We start from the raw sequence: 22,517 nt of genomic DNA on the forward strand, positions 1-22,517 counted from the left end.
TCCTCCCCACCCCCATTGTCCTGGGGATGCGTGCGCAGGGTAATCCTCCAGAGTCGCCAACATGCACACACGGGCAGTGGCCCCTGCTCCCAGGGCCGTGTTTGTGGGTGCCCTTGGCCTCCTGGTGCCGAGCGGGGAGTGGGTTTTGTCTGGACCCCTTGGCACACTGAGATGCCGTGTTTGGAGCTCCGCGGGGGCTGCAATGACTGGGTTGTCGTCCCCACGGTTGCCCGGACTCCACGGAAGCAGAGCTGAGGCCACAGCGCTCAGCCCCATGCCCTAGCAGCACCCGGGCTCAGGCTGGCACCGGCCCTTCTGACTTGTGCTGTGGGGCGCGGCCGGCACGGGACACCCTCCGTCCCTCCTCCTGCACTGAGCCAGCTCTGGAGAGCAGGGCCTGCCCAGCATCCCTTTGACCGTGCGTGCGGGGTGCTTGCGGTGGGTGGTCCCCTGGAACAGGGGGTCCTCCCTCCTCCCCCCCGGACACTTCATTTCTGCCTGCATACGAGGCAGGTGCCCCCCGCTGGGTTCTTAAAACCCCTCGCGTGGCCTTTTCTCGGGGCTCGGGCGCAGAGACACATGTTGCTTTCCCTTCCTCTCAGGACGCTAGTCCTGTCAGACTAGGATCCCACCCTTTGGCCTCTTTAAACCTTAGTTGCCTCCCAAAAGCCCCTTCTGCAAATACAGTCACGTTGGGGGTTAGGACTTCAACCCAGGAATGCTGAGGGGACACCCTTCAGTCCGTGGCACCTGCCAAGTTCACGCAGAAGCCAGGTACATGGTGGGAAGGTGAGGAGAGCCTGGCCTTACGAACTGGCTGGGTCATGGTCAAGAGGCCCCCTGGTGCCCAGGGCTGGGTGGGCCCCCGGCCTTGGGACTCCCTATGTGGCCTCTTTCCTGGGTGCCATGGGAAATAGAACTGAGCAGTTGGAGGCAGAGAAGCAGGCCCGGGCCGATGGAGGAGGCCTCCGCATCTGGGCTTGTGGGGTTATAAGTTCGAGAGCTGAAGCAGTTACGGGATTCCCCTGTGGGCTGTCATCCACAGCTCCACACGTCTGAATGCATGGCCCATGGCAGGCTCTGGAGACACTGGGCTGCTGGAAGGCTGGTGCCAACCTTCACTTGGCAAGGCTTGATGTAACTGTGCGTGGGACACAGGTCCTGCCTGCCTCTGCAGGGTGAGCCACGGGGAGGATGGGTGGGGGGATCCATGGGATGTATAGTGTGGAGAAGGAGCAGGGCATCATTTGGCTGGGGCACTGAAGGATGTGTAGGAGTTTTCCAGGTAGAGGCTGGGAAGTGGGTGTTCAGGCAGCCAGATGGGGGGGTCACCAGTGTCGTATATGACACAGGGGAGCAGGTGGTGACTGCAGCTCTGTGTTCCTTTGGCTTGGAGGGGGTCATGATAGGGCTGGAATGGCTGCTCTGTTGAGACCACTTGGGGGTCTCAGCATGTTCCTGACTACGCACTGGGGTCTAACCTTGAGCTCCAAGGTTGTCACAGCTGGAGAGCATGGGGATGGGGTGAGAGGCCTCTGAAGGTCACCCCGGAGCTCCCTGGTGACCTCCTCCCCTGACACTCCCCACTCCCAGCCAGGACGCCTGTCTGACAGGACCCCGACACGAGCTCAGCCTCATGTCCCAAGCACAGGGGCCTCCACTCCCCGGGCCCTCCTGTTCTTCAGACACCGATCAGTCGTGATTCCAGAATACGGTCTGGCTGTTTACAAAGCCCATTCCCGGTTTGTCATCGTAACAAGGAAAATGGGCGTGTTTGATTGCCCCCTGTGTGAGGACACATGTCAGGGATCTGGGATGGGTTTTCCAGGGGGTCTGTCAATTCCTGGAGCCCCCAAGAACTACAGTTGTTACTTATTTTTTAAATTAAGAAGAAATAAGCCTTATTGATCTGTAGTTTACACACCGTCAGTTCAGTTTAAAGGCTGAAAGTACTGCACGAGTTTCTCATATTTACGGTCATCCTCACAATGATCTAACTGTGGAATGTTTTCGTCATCTGGGAAGAAACTCGTGCCATTTGGCAGTGACTCCCCGCTGCCCTCCCAGACTGGGCCACACCCTGGTCGTGCTGTGTCTCCGTGGACTTTCTTGTTCTGGGCTCTCTGTAGGAACGGGGTCATGTGGTGTGCGTGTGGCCTCTGGCCTGTGGCTTCCCTCCCTGAGCACAGGGTCCGGGGACGTGTCCAGATTGCAGCCTGTGAGCCAGAGCTGCGTGGATGTCCGGTCATCCCCACTTGGTGCCTGTCCCCGACAGGGCTCCCGAGAACACTCCCGTGTGAGTGTCGGGTGACAGAGGTTTTCGTTTCCCTCGGGTGGATGCCCCGGAGTGGAGTCACGGGCCACATGGGGACTGGCGAGCATTTTGCACCAGCAAAGTATGAGGGTTTCCATTCCCACCAGCAAGGTATGAGGGTTTTCTCCACACCCAGATTCGTCGTTTTCCCTAGATGGAGCCTTTTAGTTGGCGCTCATTACAGGTGCACGTGGGGCTGTGAGCCACAACACGGAGGCATCCCGTGTCCCCTCCATATCGCTTCCCCAGCAGCAGGGGACTGAGCAGGGGCGGCCAAGACACAGAGCATGCCAGCACTGCATGGACCCCCACGCCTCCGCGCCACTGCCAGCTTGGAGCCATTGTCCATGTCCGTAAATGTGTCATCTCGGAAGTGGACCCGCATGGAGTCTTGCGGTGTGCAGACTCTCGGGGTTGGCGTCTTCCACAGTCTGCCGAGGGTCGATCAGTTTCTTGCTGTCCGCAGCTCACCCCCTTTGCTTGCCAGCCGTGCTCCGTGGTGTGGATGGGCCTCCATTGGCCTGACCGCTCACCTGCTGGAGGACATCTCGGTGGTTTCCAGTTTGCGGCGATCGTGAGCAAAGTTGCTGTGAACCTTCCCGCAGTTTTTTCTGTGAATGCAAGTCTTCAGTGCTCCGGTGTGAATGTCTGGGGGTACAGTTGCTGGGCCGGGTGGTGGTCGCATGTTCAGTTCACTGAGAAATCGTGAAGCTGCTTTCCAAAACATTTGGATGAGGCTTCACTCCCAACACCAAAGCATGAGGGATCCTGTTTCTCTGCACCCTCACCAGTGGGGGCTGGTGTCACCAGTGGCTGTTGTAACACTTCTGATAGGTGTGCACCGAAGCATCAGGGCGACTTGAATTTGCATTTCCCTGGTGGCCATGTCACTGAACATCTTTTCATGGGGTTATTTGCTGTCTCTGTGTCTTCTTTGGAGAAATGTCTGTTGATGTCTTTTGCCTATTTTCTAACTGGATCGATCTATGTATCATCTGTCTGTCTGTCTATGATCTACCTGTTTGTCTTCCTATTATCTATATGTCTGTCTATCATATGTATCACCTGTCTTTCTACAATCATCATCATGTAGCTCTCATTATGGAGCGGTGAGGGTTCTTTATGTATTATAGATACTAGTTCTTTGGCATGTATGTGGTTTGCAAACGTTTCCTCCCGGTCAGTAGCTTGTGGTTTCATCCTCTTAATGAGGTTTTTTGCAGAGTAAATGGTTTTGATTTTGATGAAGTCGGATTTGTCAATTTGCCCTCTTATGAATCCTGCTTTTGGTGTCAAGTCTAAAACTCTGTGGCCCTAGATCCCAAAGATTTCTCTTACGTGTTTTCTAAAAGTTTTATAGTTTATGTTGAAATATATACTCTGAGTTAATGTATGCATCATGTGTGAAGTTTAGATCCAGGCTCTTTTTTTTTTTTTTTTTTGGTCTGTGGGTATCCATTTGCTCCAATGCCATCTGTTGAAAATGCTATATGTCCTCCATTGCCAGTTTTATTGAGATGTAATGGACATAAAACATCATCTAGGTTTAAAGCACACCACATGATGATTTGGTATATGTATGTGTTGGGAGGTGATCGCCACAATAAGCTTAGCTAGCCTCCTTCAGCTCACATAGTTATACCCCGCCCCCCTGATGGGACCATTTAAGATCTATTCTTCCAGGTTTTCAGTATGGTTAGCTACAATCACATGCTGTACATCACATCTCCAGAACTGACTTATTTTATAATTGGAAGTTCAGACCTTTTGATCCCCACCACGTCCATTTTGCCTCCCATACCCTGAACCTCCGGCAACCACCAATCTCTTCTTTGTATCTGTGAGTTCAGTTTTTAAAGATTCTGCATATAAGGGAGACTCTACTGTATTTGTCTTTCTCTGTCTTACTTTGCTTTGTGTAATACCCCATAGGTCCATCCATGTTGTCACAAATGACAGAATTGCCTTCTTTTTTACGACTGAATACTAGTCCATTGTATGTATGTCCCGTACTTGTTTTCATCCATCCGGGGACACTTGGGTTGTTTCCATGTCTGGGCTGTTGCCGGTAATGCTGGGTTGTATCATAGTTCTATCTGCCTCCACTGAATTGCTTTTGTACCTTTGTCAAAAATCCATCAGGTGCCTTTGTGTGAGTCTTTCCAAGGCCTGTGCTCTGTCCCCTTGCTCTGTGTGTTTCTCCTTCCACACAGTCTTGGTGATTTTGGTGATATAATCTCAAAATCTAGTAGAGTGATTCCTCCCACTTTGTTGTTCTGTTTCAAAATGATTTTAGTTATGATTGTTTCTTTGCTTTTCTGTATAAGTTTTAGAATAATCTGGCCTTTGTCTACTAAAATCTTTGCAGGGATTTTGATAGGATTTGTGATAAGCCTGTTCTATCAATTTGGGGAATCTTGACATCTTTACCATTTTGAGTCTCCCAGTCCATGGACATAGTATGCCTTCCCATTTATTTGGATCTTCTTCAGGTTCTTTAACCATTGTTTTGTAGTTCTCAGCATGCAAGTTCTATACATGTTTTGATATATTTGCCCCTATCAATTCCATTTCCTGAGTAATTGCCAATGATAAATTGTATTTTTGGTATCAGTGTCCATGTGGTCATTCTTAGTGTATAGAGATACAACTGATTTTTGTATGTTGATCTTATATCCTGCAACCTTCTGAGCTTTTGTTTCTGTTTTTGTTTTTCAATATTGTTTTGTTTTGGCATGGTTGTGCAGAGTCCTTCATATTTCTTACGTGGATCATCATATTATCTGCAAATATTTAGAGTATTCTTTCTTTCTTTCCAGTATGTGTGCCTTTCATTTCCTTTTTTTACCTTATTTCACTGACTGTACTTTCCAGTGCTATATGTTGAATAAAGGTGGGAAAAGCAGACATCCTTGGGTTACTCCTGGTTAAAAAAAAAAAAAAAGTTTAGTGTTTCAACATTAAGTGTGATATAATTTATAGGCTTTTTCTTGATGTTCTTTATTAAGATGAGGAAGTTACCCCCTCTTTCTATTTTTTTGAGAATTTCATTAGGAATTGATGTTAAATTTTGTCAAGTTCTATTTCTGAATCAATTGTTGTGTGATTAAAAAAACCTTTTTATTTAAATATATGTTATACTTGCAGTGTAATTACAATGTGCAACAATGTTACATTAGCTTCAGGTGTAGAACATAGTGACTGGACAAGTTTCTAGTTATGCTAGCTATGCTCACCACAAGTGTAGATATGTGTTTTTTATTCTCTATCCTGTTGATATGGTGTAACATTGATTGATATTTCCATATTGAACTTGCATTGTATCCCCTGATTAAACTTGGGTCAGGTGTTATTATGTATTGCTGATATGCTAATATTGTGTTAAGGGTGTTTTCATCTGTATTATTCAGGGATATTGGTCTGTAGTTTTCTTTTTATTTTGATCCAATTTTAGTGTTAGATAATATTAACTTTATATAATGAATTGGGTTGTGTTCTCTTGGCATAATGTGGTATCATATTCAGTAAAACCATCTGGATCTAGAGATTTTTTTCTCTGATTTTTTAAATTAAGAATTCAGTTTACTTAATAGATTACAGAGCTATTCAAATATTTTATTTATAGTATTTATTTCTTATTGGATGAGTGGTAGTGGGTTATGCTTTTTGAGAAGTTTGTCCATTTCTTTGAAATTGTCAGATTTATGTGTGAAGAGTTGCTGTTATTCCATTTATCCTTTTGGTGTCTGTAGGGTCTGTAGTGATAGAATTTTTTCCTGATTTTGTGTATTTGTGTCACGTCTGCTCTCTTTCTTTCTCTCTCACTGGTTTTGTTAGAGGTTTGTATATTTTACTGATATATTTAAAATATCACATTTTTGTTTCATTGATTTTTTTTCCTGTTTTCAGTTTCACGGATTTCTTCTTGTGTTTACTATGCTATTCCTTCCTCTAATTTTCATTTATTTTGTTCTTCTTTTCCTGTTTTCTTTAGATGGAAACTTAGATTATTTATTTGATAATTTTCTCTTTTTTTAATGCAAGCCTATAGTCTCCTAAATTTTCCATTTAGAGCTGCATGCCACAGATACTGTGTTGTATTTTCACTTCCATTCAGTTCTGTGTATTTTTAAAAATTTCCTTTGGGATATCCTTTTGGCTCCTGGATTGCTTAGAATTATTTTGTTTAATTTCTCAATATTTGGGCTTTTTTCTGTTGTTTTCTGCTATTGGTTTCTAGTTGGAATCCATGATTTTCCAAGGCCATACTCTATTATTTGATTTCTTCTAAATATGCTAAAGTTTGTGTCATGATCCAGGCAGGATATGGCTTGTCTTGGTGTGTGTTCTGGGGGTGCTTGAAAAGAATGTGTATTCTGCACTTCGTGGGTGAGGTGTTTTATAACTGTTGATTATATACTGTTGTATGATGGTCCTCCTGAGTGCTTTTGTATTATTGGTGGTCTCTGTCCAGCTTTTATATCGCTTTATTTCCCTCAGAAGCCCTCAGCTAACATTGCAGATTTGTCTCTTTCTTCTTTTGGTCCTATCAGGTTTTGGTTCCCATATTTCACAGCTATGCTGTTTGGTGCATGCATATTTAGGATTGCTGTGTTTGGGTGGACTGACTTTTATCATGTGTAATGTCCCTATCTGACTTACAGTATTTTTCCTTGAAGTCTAGTTTATCTGATAATAATACAGACACTTCTTTTATCTTCTGATTAATGTTTGTGTGATATTTTTTTTCCATCCTTTTCCGTTGATCCCGACTATTTTATATGTGAGTTTCCTGGCAACTCTGTAGAGTTGGGTCATGCTTTCTTAATCTGGTCTGCCAGTGTCTGTCTTCTGTGTGTTTAGAACATTTATTTTTCACGTGATTATTATGTTAGAGCAGAAGTGTTCCATTTTATGTTTTGTTTTCTGTTTTCTTCTCTATTTCTTTTCCCTGCTTTCCTGTGAGTTACTTGAATATTTTTTTTAGAACTCAGTTTTGGTTTATCATCGTGTCCTTGAGCGTGTGTCTTCCTCAATGCGGCTCGAGGTTTTCCACTAGGCGCATAAGATCACATTCTACTGTCGTTGCCATCTTACCAGATAAAGTGCAGAAAGTCCACCTTCCCGTCCTTCAACCTCATCTGTGGGAAACCATCTTAAGTCTTTCTTCTGCACACATTTAGAGCCACATCAGGTGGTGGTGTAATCCTTCCTTCAACCAGCACATAAAGGAGAAGGGAAATATATTGTACTCATGCATATTTTTGCTCGTACCCTGTTATTTCTTCCTCCCTGATTCCCAGAGATGCTTCCTGTTCTCCTTTTCTTTCTCTTTGAAGGACTTCCTTCAGCCATTCTTTTGGGGCAGGTCTGCTGGTGACAAATCCTCATAGCTTCCCTTGTCTGAGTTCGTCTTGATTTCTTTCATTCCTGAAGGGCTCTGGGTGGACCGTTCTTTTCTCTCAGCACTGGAAAAACATGCCACTTTCTCATGGCCTCCATGATTTCTGATGAGAAATCTGCTTTAATTCAAACTACCTTTCCTCTGAGGGAGAGGCATTGTTACTCTCTCATTGCTATGAAGGCTACTCTGTTGTCTTTCTTTTTCTTTTTCTTTCCTTTTTTTTTTTTAAACATTTATTTATTTGACAGATCACAAGTAGGCAGAGAGGGAGGGAGAGAGAGAGAGAGAGAGGAGGAGGCAGGCTCCCCGCTGAGCAGAGAGCCCAATGCGGGGCTCAATCCCAGGACCCTGGGATCATGACCTGAGCCGAAGGCAGAGGCTTTAACCCACTAAGCCACCCAGGTGCCCCTGGTGTCTTATTTTTCTGATGTTTGGTTATGTTGTGTCCTGGTATGGACTTCTTTGGTTTGTCTCTGTTGGGGTCTTCCCAGTTTCCCAAGTGTGGACATTTATGTCTTTGGTCAAATTTGTGGACTTTTCATCCATTAGTTCTCTGAATATTTTTACAGCCATTTTCTTTCTCATCTTCGGTGATTCCGTTGACATGAATGTTGGATCTTCTCTTAGAGTCCCATGGGTCGCTGTGTTTTTGGGATTTTTTTCTCCCAGGCTTTCCTCTATTCTCTGCCACCTGTCGAGCTTTTTATTTCATTATTTTTTTTCGGTTCTAAAATTTCCATTTGATTCTCTTTTGTATCTTCCATCTCTTTGCTGGAGTTTCTTTTTTTCCCCCTCTTTTTCAAGTGTGTTTGTGACTGCTCATCGAGTTACTCTTGCAATAGCCGCTTTAAAGTCTTGTTAGTTACTCTGATTATTGTGTTTGTCCCGGTGTCACTGCCTGTTGATTATCTTTATTCATTTGCTGAGACCATTCTGGTTCTGAGATGCCGAGGGGTTTTCGATAGGAACCGGGTCTTTTGGGGTATAATGAGGGAGACTCTGGGTCCTGTCTGGACCTTCTGTTTTGGGCTGGTTTTCTGTGACTCCTTCACTTGGCACGGGAAGGGGGCACCACTTGCAGGTGTGGTGGAGAGTCTGGGCTCCACACCGGGCCTCTGCTGGGGCTCGTGGTGGTTCCTCCTTACTGCCACGCTGGAGGGGTCTGGCTCCTGCCTGGAGGGAAGAGCAGGAGAGCCCTTGTTCTCCCCTGGCCGGAGCAGCAGGCTGTGTGTGCTACTATCCAGAAAGGCCGGGCTGCTGGTGCCCTGGTGTGCGTGTTGGCTCCTCCCAGCGGAGGAGTGTGGTGGTGTGCAGGAGTTTCAGTGGCTTGTCTGGAGTGGGACATTATCTAGAGTGTTCCTCTCAGGAGGCTGCCCCTCTCCTGGCCTTTCGGCCAGAGAGAGCTGGGTTTGAGGGGAGGCACCAGCTTGGTGCCTGCTGGTGTTTCTGGGTATTTCTGGGTTGCCCTGTCTCCAGCTCCCAATCTGGGGGAAGAGGCAAACAGATTGCTTAGGGTCTCACCTCTGGGCTGCTCCTCTGTCCCCACATCTGCGCCTCCTCCCCTCTGCCTTCCAGAGTCTTCTTGTGACTTTCACATGTAACACCTTGGACTTGAGTGCACATAGCGGGAGGAGGAAGGCAACGTCTCCCAGAAGCAGAGTCCTCCCAGCTATGACTCAAATATAGAATTTTTTTTAGGAATCATGCATTTATTTTAAGCTCCATTTTGATAGTCAAGTGTCGTCAGGTTCCCAGGATGCTGGGGTGCTTTGTATGATCGACGGATACTTTGTAGGTCCATCTTCATAAACCTGCCCTTTGGATTTCTGGCTTTGTGTTTTATTGTGCTGGTTAGAAGGCATCCGTGTTGTGCCCCCTGATGGTGTGCCCGCAGTGCTCATTCCTGCCTGGGGCTTTGGGGCTAGGTTCGAGATTGGGTGTGGATGGCAGGTAACGTCTTTATGATGTCAGAGAATGACTCTGCCCCAGGTTTCACTGTTTTTCATCGAGGACGGGTGCTTGATCTTGCCAGATGGTGCTTTGCTCCCAATGGGAACGTGGCGTGCCTTTACTCCCGGTTGTGCATGCCGGCTTTAGGCACCGTCCCTAATCTTGTGCACGGAGCTGATGCTGAGCCTCTGGCCAGAAGGACAGCCTGCCCTTAGGGGTTTCATATGACAAAGGCTTATGCAGGCAAGAGCGCTCTTTCCCCTCATATACAGGTTCCTGGGAGTCCCTTTATGGTTGATGTGGCAGAGATGATCTGTGTGACCCCGACAACCCAGTCTCCATCTGTTAATTGGTCTGCCATTGTCAGCTCGTGTCCCTCATCCTTGGGAATCAAGATGGTAGGTAGAGAGCTGGACATCGTGACTGTATTCCCAGCAACAGAGGGAGAAAAGAAAGAACAGGCTCTCTTTAAGGAACATTCCAGTAGCTCTCACATGACCTTTCTCACATGGTCCATCTCATGGGCCACCTCTAGCTATGAGGGGAGCCTGGACCATGAAGTGTTTATTTTAGGTCACCAAGCCCCAGATGAGAGGAAGGGGATAGATGGTTGTGCTAGAGATGGAGAAGGGATCTGAGGACAGTGGCCAGCTCTGCCTTCGCCTCTCTCCCAGCCCCTGATGCCACTGCCCAGCACGTTGCCCTCCCTTCTGCCCACTCTGCCTTTTCAGGCCCTCCTTCCCTCTTGGCGCAACCCTTGGTCTGTAGCTGTCTCTGTTTCCCTGTTCTAACTCCAGATCGTGCAGGATAGCAGAGGTGGTGGACAGACCAGGTCCCAGAGCTGTGTCCTCAGCCGGGATCCCCGGAGAGAGAGCGGTTCCAGAGCGTTAGGAGAATGGGGTGTGTGTATGATAGACGCGGGGGAAGCAGCCTCCCTTGTTAGATCTGATACACCATTTTTATAGAAGCTGATGAGGGATTTCAGTGCCAAACCCTGGACAGCGGGACTCGGAGGTTTGGCAGGCACGATGGGGAGTGGGGCCCCGCAGTGCCGTGACCCCTTCTCAGACAACACCTGCCTGTCTCCCCGTCTCATGGGATGGAATTCAGATAGCGCTGGACTGACCCAAAAAGGCAGAGCTGGGATGCGAGGCCAGGCCACCGTCCTTTTCCCCAGGGACCCTCCATGCAGGGCACTCCCTCAGGGGTAGGTGCCACCCCCCAAACCCCTAAACGTGGCTCGGTGGCCTAGGTTGCCCAGGATGTGGAGCTCCAAGACACCGGTCCTTCCCAGGAAAGAGTGTGAAGCTGTGTGTTCTTTGGGCCCTTCGTGGGTGGCCTTCTGTAAGGTCCAGCTCTACCTGTGTCCCCACCTTGTGCCTCACAGCATTTCCAGAAGCTTCCAAGTGTGTGCGCGTTGCTGATGCTGCTCTGGGCCTCTCCACGTGGCAGCGTGTGTGAGCCCTGCCCGAGCTCCCTCCACCTCTGGGCACGGCCAGCCACCCGCAGGCTGTCTCAGTCTCGACCCCCAGGCGCCCCAGCTAAGGAGGGGCTTGGCGTCCACCTGCCAGACCCCAGTCACCCACCAGTTCCCACACCCTCTGTAGAGGCTTTTTAGCCCCCGGGGCTGTCCTCACATGCTCAGCATGGACACGTGCACGTCTGGAGTCTGTGTGCTCGGCCAGGACCTAAGGCCTCTCCCCACAGCTGACCTGACGTCCAGAGTGGCCATAGGCCATTGCACCATTGTGAGGTCCCTCCTCTGCATCGGAGTCTGTCCCTTTGGCAGCCGTGTGGGTGGACCTCAGGGTGCAGCCAGGCCTTGCTCCGGGCACAGGCTCTGGGCCCGAGACCAGTGCCAGCCTCCCCTGACCCACGCTTGGCTCCAGCCACATCTTGCGGTGCTGGGTCCGGCCTTCCCCCTCAGCAGCTTAGGTGGAAACACGGTCCCTGCGGAAGCTTCTCAAGTGTGTGGGGTATGTTGTCGCAGGCCCATCAAGGGCTCTGTGGAATCCGGAGCCCGCACACCCCGCCCCAGGCCTCCGTGGCCATTTCCCAGAGGACTGCTGGGCTCTGGGTGACTGTTGTCGCTGCCGCCGCTCCCACCGTCCTCCTGAGGTCGTCGCAGGGGATTGTGGCTGTTCCGGGCTGAGACGTGGCCTCACGGAAAGGATCTGTGGTCCCGCAGGGTCACTGGCTGTGTGCTCTGGGCTGGGGGATGCCAGGTGCCTGAGGGCTCTGCTGGAGTTCCTCTGGGAACGGAACCGGCTGCCGCTGAGGGCCTGGGGCCAGAGCAGAGCTGAGCTGGAAGGATGAAGCGAGGGAGGGAGGGAGGGGCTTCTCTTGTCCTGTCTCTGCCTGTGTTTGCTGTTCTAAGCCGGCTGTCCTCCCTAATTCTACAGGGGATCGCAACGCCGATTTTTCTCCCTTTGCTTTCTGAAGCAGGGTGGGAAGGGGCGTGAGAGGGACCGAAAGGGGGGCTTCTGATGCAGGTGCGGCCGGCTGGTCAAGGGCCGGGGGGTTGAGGTCAGGCAAGGATCCCTGGGAGGAAGAGAGGCAGAGTCTGCATGAGGAAACCGGGTCCTCAGAAGAACGATGGAGTCTCTGGGGCAGCCGCGCTCCTCTGGAAAAGCCTAGATGTTTATTCCACTCTCTGCGGGGGAAGAAAATCTGACCCCCATAGAGAACGAAGAAATGAGAAGACAAGACCAGGGGGAAATGCAGTGTTGTCTGTCTGTCTCTGTGAGATCACGGGACCCTGTCGGTCCTGGGGAATGGTTTTTTGCAGCCCATCTTGACGTCCATCTGAGCGCCGTGTTGGGCAGTGGGGTGGCGAGTGAGGCCGGGCCATCCTGTGTTTCCTGCTTGTCAGCCCTGCACAGGGCAGCTGGGGCACACGCGTCGGGGGCAATGGAGGAGGGTTGCCACGGTGGCCTGGGTGCCCCGGTGGAGATGCGGGCCCCTTCCCAGTGCTCTGGGAGCAAGTCACCCGGGTAATGACAGGCCAGGCCTGGGCACAACCTGCCGGGGCTTAGGGGCCAGGCAGGATCTGCAGGACCAGACTGCGTGCTGGCGCACAGCGGGAGGTGCCCGGGCTCTCATGCCGGCAGCTCCCCGGCGCCGACCTCGGGGTGATTGAGGACTGGCGGGGAGGACCCCGCTGTGTCACACGGGCCTGTCTCTCCTGTCCAGGAGCGGCTGCTTATGAGTCTTCTGCCCCGGAATGTTGCCATGGAGATGAAGGAGGACTTCCTGAAGCCCCCCGAGAGGATTTTCCACAAGATCTACATCCAGCGGCATGACAATGTGAGGTAGGGCTGACGCCGGCCACGGTGGTGGGCCTTGGGGAGCTCCAGTGAGGGCGGTGTGGGAGGAGGAGGAGGAGGAGGCGATTGCAGGGACGGGCGTTGATGGAGAGGGTGAGGGCGAGGGGATGGTGGGAAGTGAGGGAAGCGGAGGTGATGGATATGGGCTGCTGAGGGAGGTAGAGAAGGTGACGGAGACAGGAGGCGATGGTGGGGGTGGGGTGGGGGAAGGAGGTGAGGGGTAAGCGTGGGGGTGTGGGTGATAGCAGAGGTGGGAGGCCGTGGGCTGATAGGGGTGGAGGGTCCCCCGTTTGAGGGGAGGAGGGGCAGGGTGTGGGTCGGGAGGCCCAGGTGAGCACCTGCCGGCTGGGACAGCAGGTCCCACGGAGGGCCAGGAGAACACTTGGCTGACAGTGTCACAGCCGCTCTGCCCCCCTACTTCTCACCTCCTGTTTCCTGGATAGGCTCGAGAGTGGAGAGGGTTGGCACTCTGGCCCTGAGCTGGTTTGGGTGGCGGAATTTGGGCTGGGACTTGGCCCACATCGGGGTGACAGCTGAGTGTTCTGTTCGGTCCCGGGGTCTGGGGTAGGCCTCCTCTTGCCCATGCTCTGCTTCTCCTGGCAGCCCCGGGAGGTAGGGATTGTTCCCATTTTACAGGTGAGGAAACGGCCTTGCCCCAGACACACTCTGGTGTTTGTGTGCTTGTCTTTAGAGACCCAACTAAAAATAACTGTGCTCCATTCCATCGTGCCTTCCCTGGGAGAGCACTTCCACTAGCTAAGTGTGGCACTTTACATAGGTGTCACTCAGGCAGGCGCTGGTGGCTGCCACGCGGCCCTGCAGACACCACAGAGTATAACCCTCCTGGTTGTGTTGAGTGCTGCGGACTGAGTCCCCAAAGGTGCTGACATTCACCTAGACTTCCCCTTCATCCCCTTTCTCTCCATGGTGGGTAAGGACAGGGCACAGTGACCCAGCCCCCTGCTGAGACCAGACCACCAGAACAATCCAGGGAGGGCCTGAGGGAGGGGTGTAGAGCATCTGCACACAGCAGGGAAGGCATAAGACCTCAAGGACCTCCTGCTGCGGCAGGTAGAGGGGTGAGTCTGGTGCTCAGTGCCTATGTGCCTTTCTCTCCCTCTTTTCTGGCCTACGACAACAAACCCCCTTGTGCAAAGTCACCATTTCCCTCCACCCACATCCCCTGGGGGGTGCCACGTTCTCAGCAGGTGCACGTGTGACAGCTCTGAGATAAGAGAGGAAGCCGAGATTGGGTCCCTGTCCTTGACGGCACGAGCCCCAGCCTGGCTCCCCTGGCCACGCTCGCACAGGGTGAGAGGTGCCTTCCTCCAGCCCAGATGTGGACATCTCACTGTCCTCCTCACCGTCCTTGTTAGAGTCCCTCACTGGTTCCCCACCCCATCAGGATTAAAGTCCCAAGTCAGTACTCCACTCACGACTAATAGGCTGATGCCTTCAGGAACAGTGGAGTAAGGACATCTGCAAATCCTCTCCTCTGTAGATGCCTTGACAGTACTGACAAAAACTGTCAGAGTCCATGTTGTCAGAGCACTGGACATGAGCCAAAGCCTGAGGAATCCAGGAATGGGTATTTAAGAGAAACAGCTAAATCTTGGCAAAAACAGCGAGCTTTGTAGCGTTCTCACTCACCCTGTTCACTGTTTTTAGCTCTGTGATGGCTTTGAAAATCGCCCGCTGTAATCCCAGTGAGAACCTGCCCACTGACAGCCACCTGAGGGGACAGAATGGGGTTAGGGCTTTGACACATTCTCAGAGAACTGTCCTTATTTGACTGTCTGGGAATTCCCTGGAAAACCTTGCTCAAGGCTTGTCTTTATTTGACCTGACTCAACACTCAGTGTGAACAGCTTTTGCCCTGGGACATTTGTTAAAAACAATCAGTGACAATTGTTTTAACATCATAGCTGTCACAGGCAGTGATAGCAGCCGAGGCCAGCAGCAGGGCACTAAAATCTTAAAACTGGGGAATGAGATGTCTGTCAGGGGCTTTGAAAGGCTCTGCGAATGTTTCTGGGAATCAGAAGATCATGCCCAAGAGTAGGGCCGTGTGCCTGCTCAGGAAGGACCACGAGGACTCTGGGCTGTCCTTGAGGTCTTGAGGCTGACCTTGAGGCTGTGTGCAACCAGGAAGAGCAGAGTCAGGCAGAGCTGGAATCTGCATGGCTACGTGCCTGTCATCAAGGACTGAGAGACTTACTGGCTGCAGGCATGTGAGGAAGTTTCTGGCTAGCCATTAATGGGCCATTAGGCTAACCGACCAGAGATTTTAATGGTCTCTCATGAGCATTTGTTAGAAAAGTCACTGAACAACAGCAACAAAAAGTCACTGAACAGATAACAACATAATTAGCAATAAGAACAACCCCAATCCTGAGGGTGGGGGTGTTCTCATTTTCAGACTTGCCACATTATACTGTTTAGTTTTCCGTAAGAACATGTGCGATATGCAAAAACACAAACAGTGTGGCTCACATAGGGATGAAAACAGCAGTCCGTAGAAGCTGTCCTGAGGAAGCCCGCACATTGGACTTCTGGACAGAACTAATCCCCCATTTTTAAAAAAAGTTTTTATTTGATGGGGCACCTGCATGGCTCAGTGGGTTAAAACCACTGCCTTCGGCTCAGGTCATGATCCCAGGGTCCTGGGATCGAGTCCTGCGTCGGGCTCTCTGCTTGGCGGGGAGCCTGCTTCCTCCTCTCTCTCTCTCTCTGCCCACTTGTGATCTCTCTCTGTCAAATAAATAAATAAAATCTAAAAAAAAAAAGTTTTTATTTGAGAGAGAGAGAGCATGAGTGGGGGAGGGGTAAAAGGAGAGGGAGAAGCTGACTCCCCACTGAGCAGGGGGCCGGACACGGGGCTCCATCCCAGGACCCATGGACTACGACCAGAGCTGAAGGCAGATGTTTAATTGACTGAGCCACCCAGGGGCCCCTAAATCACCTGTTTTACATACATTCAAAGAACAAACTGTGTCCAAATAAAGGAGAACATGAGAAAGACTTCCAGAAATTCTGACTTTGAAAAATACAATACTTCGAACGAGAAGGTCACTGCGGGGTGGGGGAGGGGGTTCCACATTGAGCAGATGTGAGCAGGTTGAAGAAAGAGTTGGTGAACTTGAAGACAGACAGTTGCAATTGTGGAACCTGATGAACGGAATGAACAAAGGGTGATGGAGAGAGAACAGAGGCTCAGAGACTCCAGGGACACAGGCCAGTCCAACAGCACACCCATGATGAGTCCCAGGGGAGGGGAAAGGGGCAGAAAGAATACTTGAAAAAGAATATGGCTCAAAATATCTCAGGTTCGATGGAAGGCTCTCACCTACACATTGAAGAAGCTCGGTTAGGGCACACACAATGAAGACACCACTAGACATGTTGTAATCGAGCCCTAAGGGCCAGACACTAGGAGCAAAGCGGGAGAGAAGGCGTGTCACAGGCAGGTGACCGCCCACAAGACCAATGTGTGATTTTTCACAGGGAGGGCTGGAAGCAGGGGCTGGGGTGGCATGTTCAAGGGCAGAATTCTGTACTGGACAGAATCACAGTGAGGGCACCGCTGTGCTGTGTGAGGCGGAGGGAGGCTGTGTGGTGGGGGGTAGGGGGTGGGCCCCGTTGTTTCGACCCACCCCACTCTGTAGGAAACGGACGCCCACACACCAGGCTTCCATCCCGCAAGGTGAGGCCCTGTCCCGATGCGCTCCGCTGCCGGGGCCGCACAGTGGGGTCCGACAATACTGGGGCTCTGTCACCTTGTCAGCCGGCAGGAGGGAAAATGGCAAGAAGGCCCACTCGCATCCTACAGGCACGTGCCTTGTGCTCACTGGCTGCTGGTCACTGGCCTTCTTGGGCTGGGGGCAGGTCTGGTAGCTGTGGAGTGTGCCCCGCCCGTGTCCTGGGGGGTCAGCGGGAGCCCTGTGGCCGCTCGGGCATTCCCGCTTCCCCCAGCCGTGTCTATAACGGGAGCACAGACACTTCCCTTCCAGCCTGCCCTGAGGAGTAAGCAGGTTCATGTTGGGGGCTTGTGAAGGCAGCCCTCTGCGCGGCTCTGGGCCCCCGCGTGCCTGTCGGGGAGGCAGCCTGGTGCCTTTTCCTTGCAGCATCCTCTTCGCGGACATTGTGGGCTTCACAGGCCTGGCGTCGCAGTGTACAGCCCAGGAGCTGGTGAAACTCCTGAACGAGCTCTTCGGCAAGTTTGACGAACTGGCCACGGTAAGCACCGCCCCCGTAAACGCAGCCCCCGTAAGCACCACCATAAGCGCGGGTCCCTGGAGCGGCCGGGGGGGCCCCAGTTGGCTGTGCCTGGTGGGCTCCAGGATACCACAGCTCCCGCCCGGCCACCCGAATTTCCTTTGCACAAAAGAAGGTGCTCGCCCTCATGTACCCCGAGTGCCTCTGTCTGGGTCTGAGCTGGAAGATGCTGGCTGGGTCGTGAGGCCCTGTGCAGGCTGCCCTGCCTTGAAGGTCACGTCTGGGGTCAGCTGGTGACGTGTGACGATGATAGACCGCCCCGCCTGTGGCAGGAGAGTGCTGGCGTGCTGAGACCTTCCTGGGGCGGGTCATGTTCAGCCCCGCAGAGGTCAAGCCCAGACCTTGCTAACCAGCCCAGCCTGGGCTTTGGTGTGGAGGCAGCTGCCCGCCTGTGTTCCTTGGACCTTGACCCCTTCCCTGTCCTGTAAGGACCTGGGGGCACCCAGGGACGTAGAGCCATGCCCACCTGCCCAGCCAGCCTCCCTGGAGGTGGATGCAGAGGGTTCCTGAGCAGGTGGTTGTAGGGGAGGGGAAACTCTGCTCAGGGTCAGGACTCTTCTCAGGGAAGGTCACCGTTAAAGGGCTTGGTAGAAAGAGTGGACAACGTCATCATGCTGGCCGCAGTCTCGGCACTGAGCACAGGCGGGAGAATGCTCGGTGTCGGAGGTGAACGGCTGGCCGGACCCGGACGCTGGCCCCGCCTCCTCCCTGCCGTTTCCTTGAGGGGCAGCAGGAATCGTCATGTCCAGATGGGTTGCGCTAGAACCCTTCCTCCTGGGGCACGCCGGCGAGGTCCCGGGCCCGTGTCCCTTGGGACCCCGTTGGTCGGAGGCTGCTTCCTCTTTCCCGAGGATGAAGGTAGGAGGCAGCTTGGCACCGCGGGTGGGCGCTGCTTTTGGCCAAGAGGTCGTACCATGGGGTGTGGAGCTGCCTGTCCCCAGAGTCCCAGCGGCCTGTGCTCAGGGGTCGGGACGCTGGGCTCGTGCCCTGGGAGCTGCTGGGGCTCTGCCCACACGAAAGGTCACCGGCGCCTTCTCCCTACCTGGCACCTGTGGTTTTGGGGAAGTACACGGAGGAGTGAGGAGTGTGAGTGTGTCCCGTGTGGCGTGGGCGGCTCGCTGGCACGCGGGAGCTCAGCACCTCCTGTGTGTGGGTCGGAACGTGTGTTTCGTCCAGTGCCTGGGTGCCTGGTGGCCCGGGGCTCTCTTGCTGCTGCTCTGAGCTTTCCTGGGCTGCACCTGCCTCCTGCCCTCCCGAAGAAGCTTCTGGATGAGGCTTCTGTGGCCACCGGGCTGTCGGAGCACCTGCCGCTGGTGGAAGCTGTGCCCTACCCCCACTGTCCCCGTCCGTCTTTCCAGCGACCAGAGGTCCACATCCTGGCCGCAGTGGGGACGTGTTTGCTTGGTGACTCGGTGATGAGCAGTGCCACCCGCCCGGCCGCTCCCTCGCCCCCCGCTGTCCCCAGGGGACTGTCACCCCACTCTGGTCTTCACAACGGCACCTGCCCCTGCCCCCAGGACAATGGGGTCTGTAGACTCTCCCCGTGTCCTTCGGCTCGTGTTCTCACTTTGCGTCTCTACTCACGTCCCGGCTGCTCGTTTTCTCGTACCGAGCAAGGGCTCTGCTCTGTCTGCGTCCCCTTCCGTCCTGCCCGCTTTGCTGCCTGTGTACTCAAGCTCTGCTGTTCGATTCCTAAACATTTAGGGTTCTTAGGTCCTATTGATGGATTAACTCTGTCTTTTTTGGGGGGGAAGGGGCAGAGGGAGAGAGAGACAGAATCATGACAGATTCCTGCTGCGCCTGGAGCCAGATGAGGGGCTGGATGCCAGGACCCTGAGATCACGGCCCGAGCCAAAAGCTAACGTCGGGCACTCAGCCGACTGTGCCACCCAGGTGCCCCTAATTAGTTCTTTTTTAAGAAATGACCCTCTGGGGACCCCTGGGGAGCTCAGTTGGTGAAGCGTCTGCCTTTGGCTCAGGTCACGATCTCAGGATCCTGGCATCCAGCCCCACATCGGGCTCGGGCTCAGGGAAGAGTCTGTTTCTTCCTGGTGCCCCCCTACCCCCACTTGTGCGCTCACACTCACGCTCGCTCTCAAATAAATGATATCTTGAAAAGAAATGTTCCTCTTTACCTGGAACCTAATTTTGTCCTGTGTTAGTATGTCCGTTCCAGCTTCCCTTTGATTATTGTCAGGAGGCATGTCTTTTTCATCTTTTTCCACACCCTCCCCCCCACCATCGGTTTGTGTCTTTTTAAAGGGCTGGGTTTGCCTTTTCTACCTGGAATCTGACAGTCCGTGTTCGCCGGGCTGTGCAGCCCACTGTAGTTCATCTCCTCTGTTCCTTGTTGTTGTTTTACTTTTCCTGCGGGTATGTGTGTTCTGTGATGCGGTCCTTGGGCCCGTGGCGGCTGACGCGTTGGCACTGTAACTGTGGGGACTGCCTGGGGGTCTGCGGCAGAGCCCTTGACTCCGTCTGCGAGGCTTGCGGGACACGTCCTCCTGCTTGGCCTTTGTGACGTTGTGCACGTTGTACGTTTTGTCATAAACCCCGTTCTGCGTTGTTACCATTTTTGCTTGTTCCCCTTCGATGCGAGGAGGCATAAGGGCAAGGTCGTGGGGGTTCGCTCTGCTGCTCTCAGCCGCGTGGGATCGGTGGCCGCGTCTCCATGGGGTTCCGCTGCTGAAAACAGGGCGCGCGGGCTGGCCACGAGTCCTCTGGGTGTCCGTGTTTCTGAGAAAACTCTTTGTTTTGTCCTCATGTGTGGAATTTCTTGTCACTGGTGCAGAATGTGGCTGACAGGCGTTTGCTGCGCTCCTGCCAAAGACGGACGAAACGTGGAGGATGCCTTTTTCCTCTGACCGTTTGCAAGATTTTCCCTTCACCGGTGGCTTTAAGCGATTTGATTTGGACGTGCTTCCGCGTGGTTTCCTTCCCGGTGTTTGGGGTCCCACCTCAGTCGGTTCACGGTCCCATCATCTTGGGAGGAAGCTCTCGGGTTTTCCTGATGGGCCGTGCTCTTGACTGTTGTGACCTGCGTCTGTGAGGGCGTTAGTTATCTCGGTTTCTCCGTTTTCCCCTTGGAAACCAGTCCGAGGGCGGAGCTCGCCGGGGTGTATGTTCACGTCCGTCCTTCCCGTGCCCTGTCCTTCCTCCTCCTCGGGCTTCCCTTGGGCTTGAGCCAGAGGCCGGGACCCGCAGGGACCCTTGCATCTCGTGCCTTGGCTTCCTGGCCCAAGAAACATGAGAGGCCCGATGGCCCGCCGTCCCTCCCTGCCCCGCCGTCCTCGTCCTGGGAGCCGCTCCCAGCTGTCGATGCCGCGTGCCTGGAGTGTGCCCGCCCGTGGGCTGGGGTCATGGCTGGGTGGTGCTCTTTCTGCAGACGTGCTGTGCATGCGCCATCAGGCTTGCATGCGGCAGACCGACGAGGGAGCGAGGGGCTCTGGCTGGAATGTCCAGCGCAGGGGGGAGGCTGGTGGGGCCAAGCACGGTCAGGACTGGGACCAGCTGGGAGGAGGACGTGGTGCGCGTGTCGTCCACACTCCGCTCGGGCTGACCCCAGGGCGGATGTGAAGTGGTCGGCGTGTGTGCAGGATGGCCCGAGGGGCGCGACCCCCGCTTCCAGAACGTGGGTGCACACATGGGTGCATGCCGTTGGGGGAGGCTGGAGGGACGGTCCCAGAAGGACTGGTTCCCGCAGAGTCGTGCACCCTGAGTTTTACTTTTCAGAACTTCCTGAATTGCTTGGGATGCGCCTTCCCTTGTTTCTTAATGAGCAGGAAATCAACATCGTTTCCTGAAAAACCAGTAGGTGTCTGGATTTCCGAGGAACTTGTCGTTTCTGGGAGGCCGCCCGCAGAAACTTGCCCTTGCCCTGCCTGCCGGCGGCTGCCCCAGTATTCCTGCGAGGTCCCTGGGAGGCGGGAGCGGCAGCGGGAGTCGGGGCGTCCTGCTCCGGGTGCTGTTTCCTTGGGCAGACACTGCCTTTGCCGCTGGAGGGCTGGCTGCACGCCCACGGGCCGCGCGGGGTTGCGGTGGCCCAGGGACCACCAAGGGAGCATGTCCCTTGGGTGCCCCTGAAGGTGGAGTCCCAAGCAGACAGCTCAAACCACGTTGGCATGTCCTTTCTGGGAGAAGGTTCCGTGGCCCCTGGAGTATGACCGTTACTGCCTAGACCATGGGTGTTGGCAGGAGGCTTGGGGACCTTCTCTCCAGTGTCGCTCACCCGGTCCTTCCTGCTCTGCCTGCTTCTGGTGGTAGAGATGTAGCCTGGGGCTGTGCCTCAGGGGTCCCTCAGGGAGGGGACGTCCACTCTGCATCCACAACGGCTGAGCTGTGGCATGGCTCCTCCTAAGAAGGTGTGGGGAGCCCGGCTCATGCATGGCTCCTGGGCACATGGTCAGGGAAGGTGCAGGGAGAGGCATGGTGGCCTGGGCAGGTGGCCTTGCCTGCCATGCAGGGGAGGAACGCAGTCAGTCCCCCGTGTGACACGGAGGAGGCAGGGCTCACTGCGCTGTGCCTACTGTGAACAGTCTAGCCTAGACGACGGGAGCAGCCTGCACAGGTCAGACCCGGCCCTGCCCTCAGGGGCTCCAGAACTCGTGTATGGAAATTTCTCTCCTGCGTGGAGGCAGGGGCTATGGCAGCCTCTGCCAGACACCCGTTCCCTCCTGTTGACACTGGCTGACTTTGTCCTGTCTTGCTTGGTCACGCCTATCCTCCCGGTCCTAGACGTCACCACACCTTGTGCCCACAGCCTTGGCCCCCGCCCTTCTCTTGAGCATGAGCGGCTACAGCGATCCTTGTCACCCGCCCAGTGGACTTATTCCCTCTGGGCCCCGTCACCTGCTTGTCACGTCAGGCGTCCTCCCCTCAGCAACCTTGTTCCAGGCGGGGTACATGTCTGGGTGTAATTTGTGGAGGGCACTGACCGCCGGCACAGAGCCGGTGCCATGTGTCACAGCCCCTCAGTCCCAGAGGACGGGCACGGCAGGGTGTGCGGGAGGCTGAGGGGCTGGGGGACCGTGGCCGGGCATCGCTCGGGGTTTCCACGGAGGAAGAGGTGAGGCAGATGAGGGGACGTAGACCCTGGGCTCCGGGTGTCCCCTGTCCTGGCAGTCCGGCCTAGGGGATGGAGCGGGTTTGCGGCTGGGTGTGGGGGTGCAGAGAGGACGTGGGGCTGTGGGCTCCGGACCCCTGGGGTTGGTGGAGTTGGAACAAGAGGACCTAAGTCAGCAAGTTCCCC

The 22,517-nt window shown here is 53.6% G+C and overlaps 1 protein-coding gene across 3 annotated transcripts in view; it reads left to right on the plus strand.

Moving 5' to 3' along the window:
* ADCY1 (adenylate cyclase 1) overlaps nt 1-22,517 on the plus strand; it is a 91,142-nt gene that overhangs the window by 21,322 nt on the left and 47,303 nt on the right. For all 3 annotated transcript variants that reach the window (XM_047695421.1, XM_047695423.1, XM_047695422.1), the window contains exons 3-4: nt 12,861-12,979; nt 17,119-17,230. In XM_047695421.1, the coding sequence (XP_047551377.1) occupies nt 12,861-12,979; nt 17,119-17,230 (231 nt within the window). The remainder of the gene's footprint in view (nt 1-12,860; nt 12,980-17,118; nt 17,231-22,517) is intronic.

This window comes from Lutra lutra, chromosome 11 (genome assembly GCF_902655055.1).
Source record: "Lutra lutra chromosome 11, mLutLut1.2, whole genome shotgun sequence".
NCBI classification, from domain to species: Eukaryota; Metazoa; Chordata; class Mammalia; order Carnivora; family Mustelidae; genus Lutra; species Lutra lutra.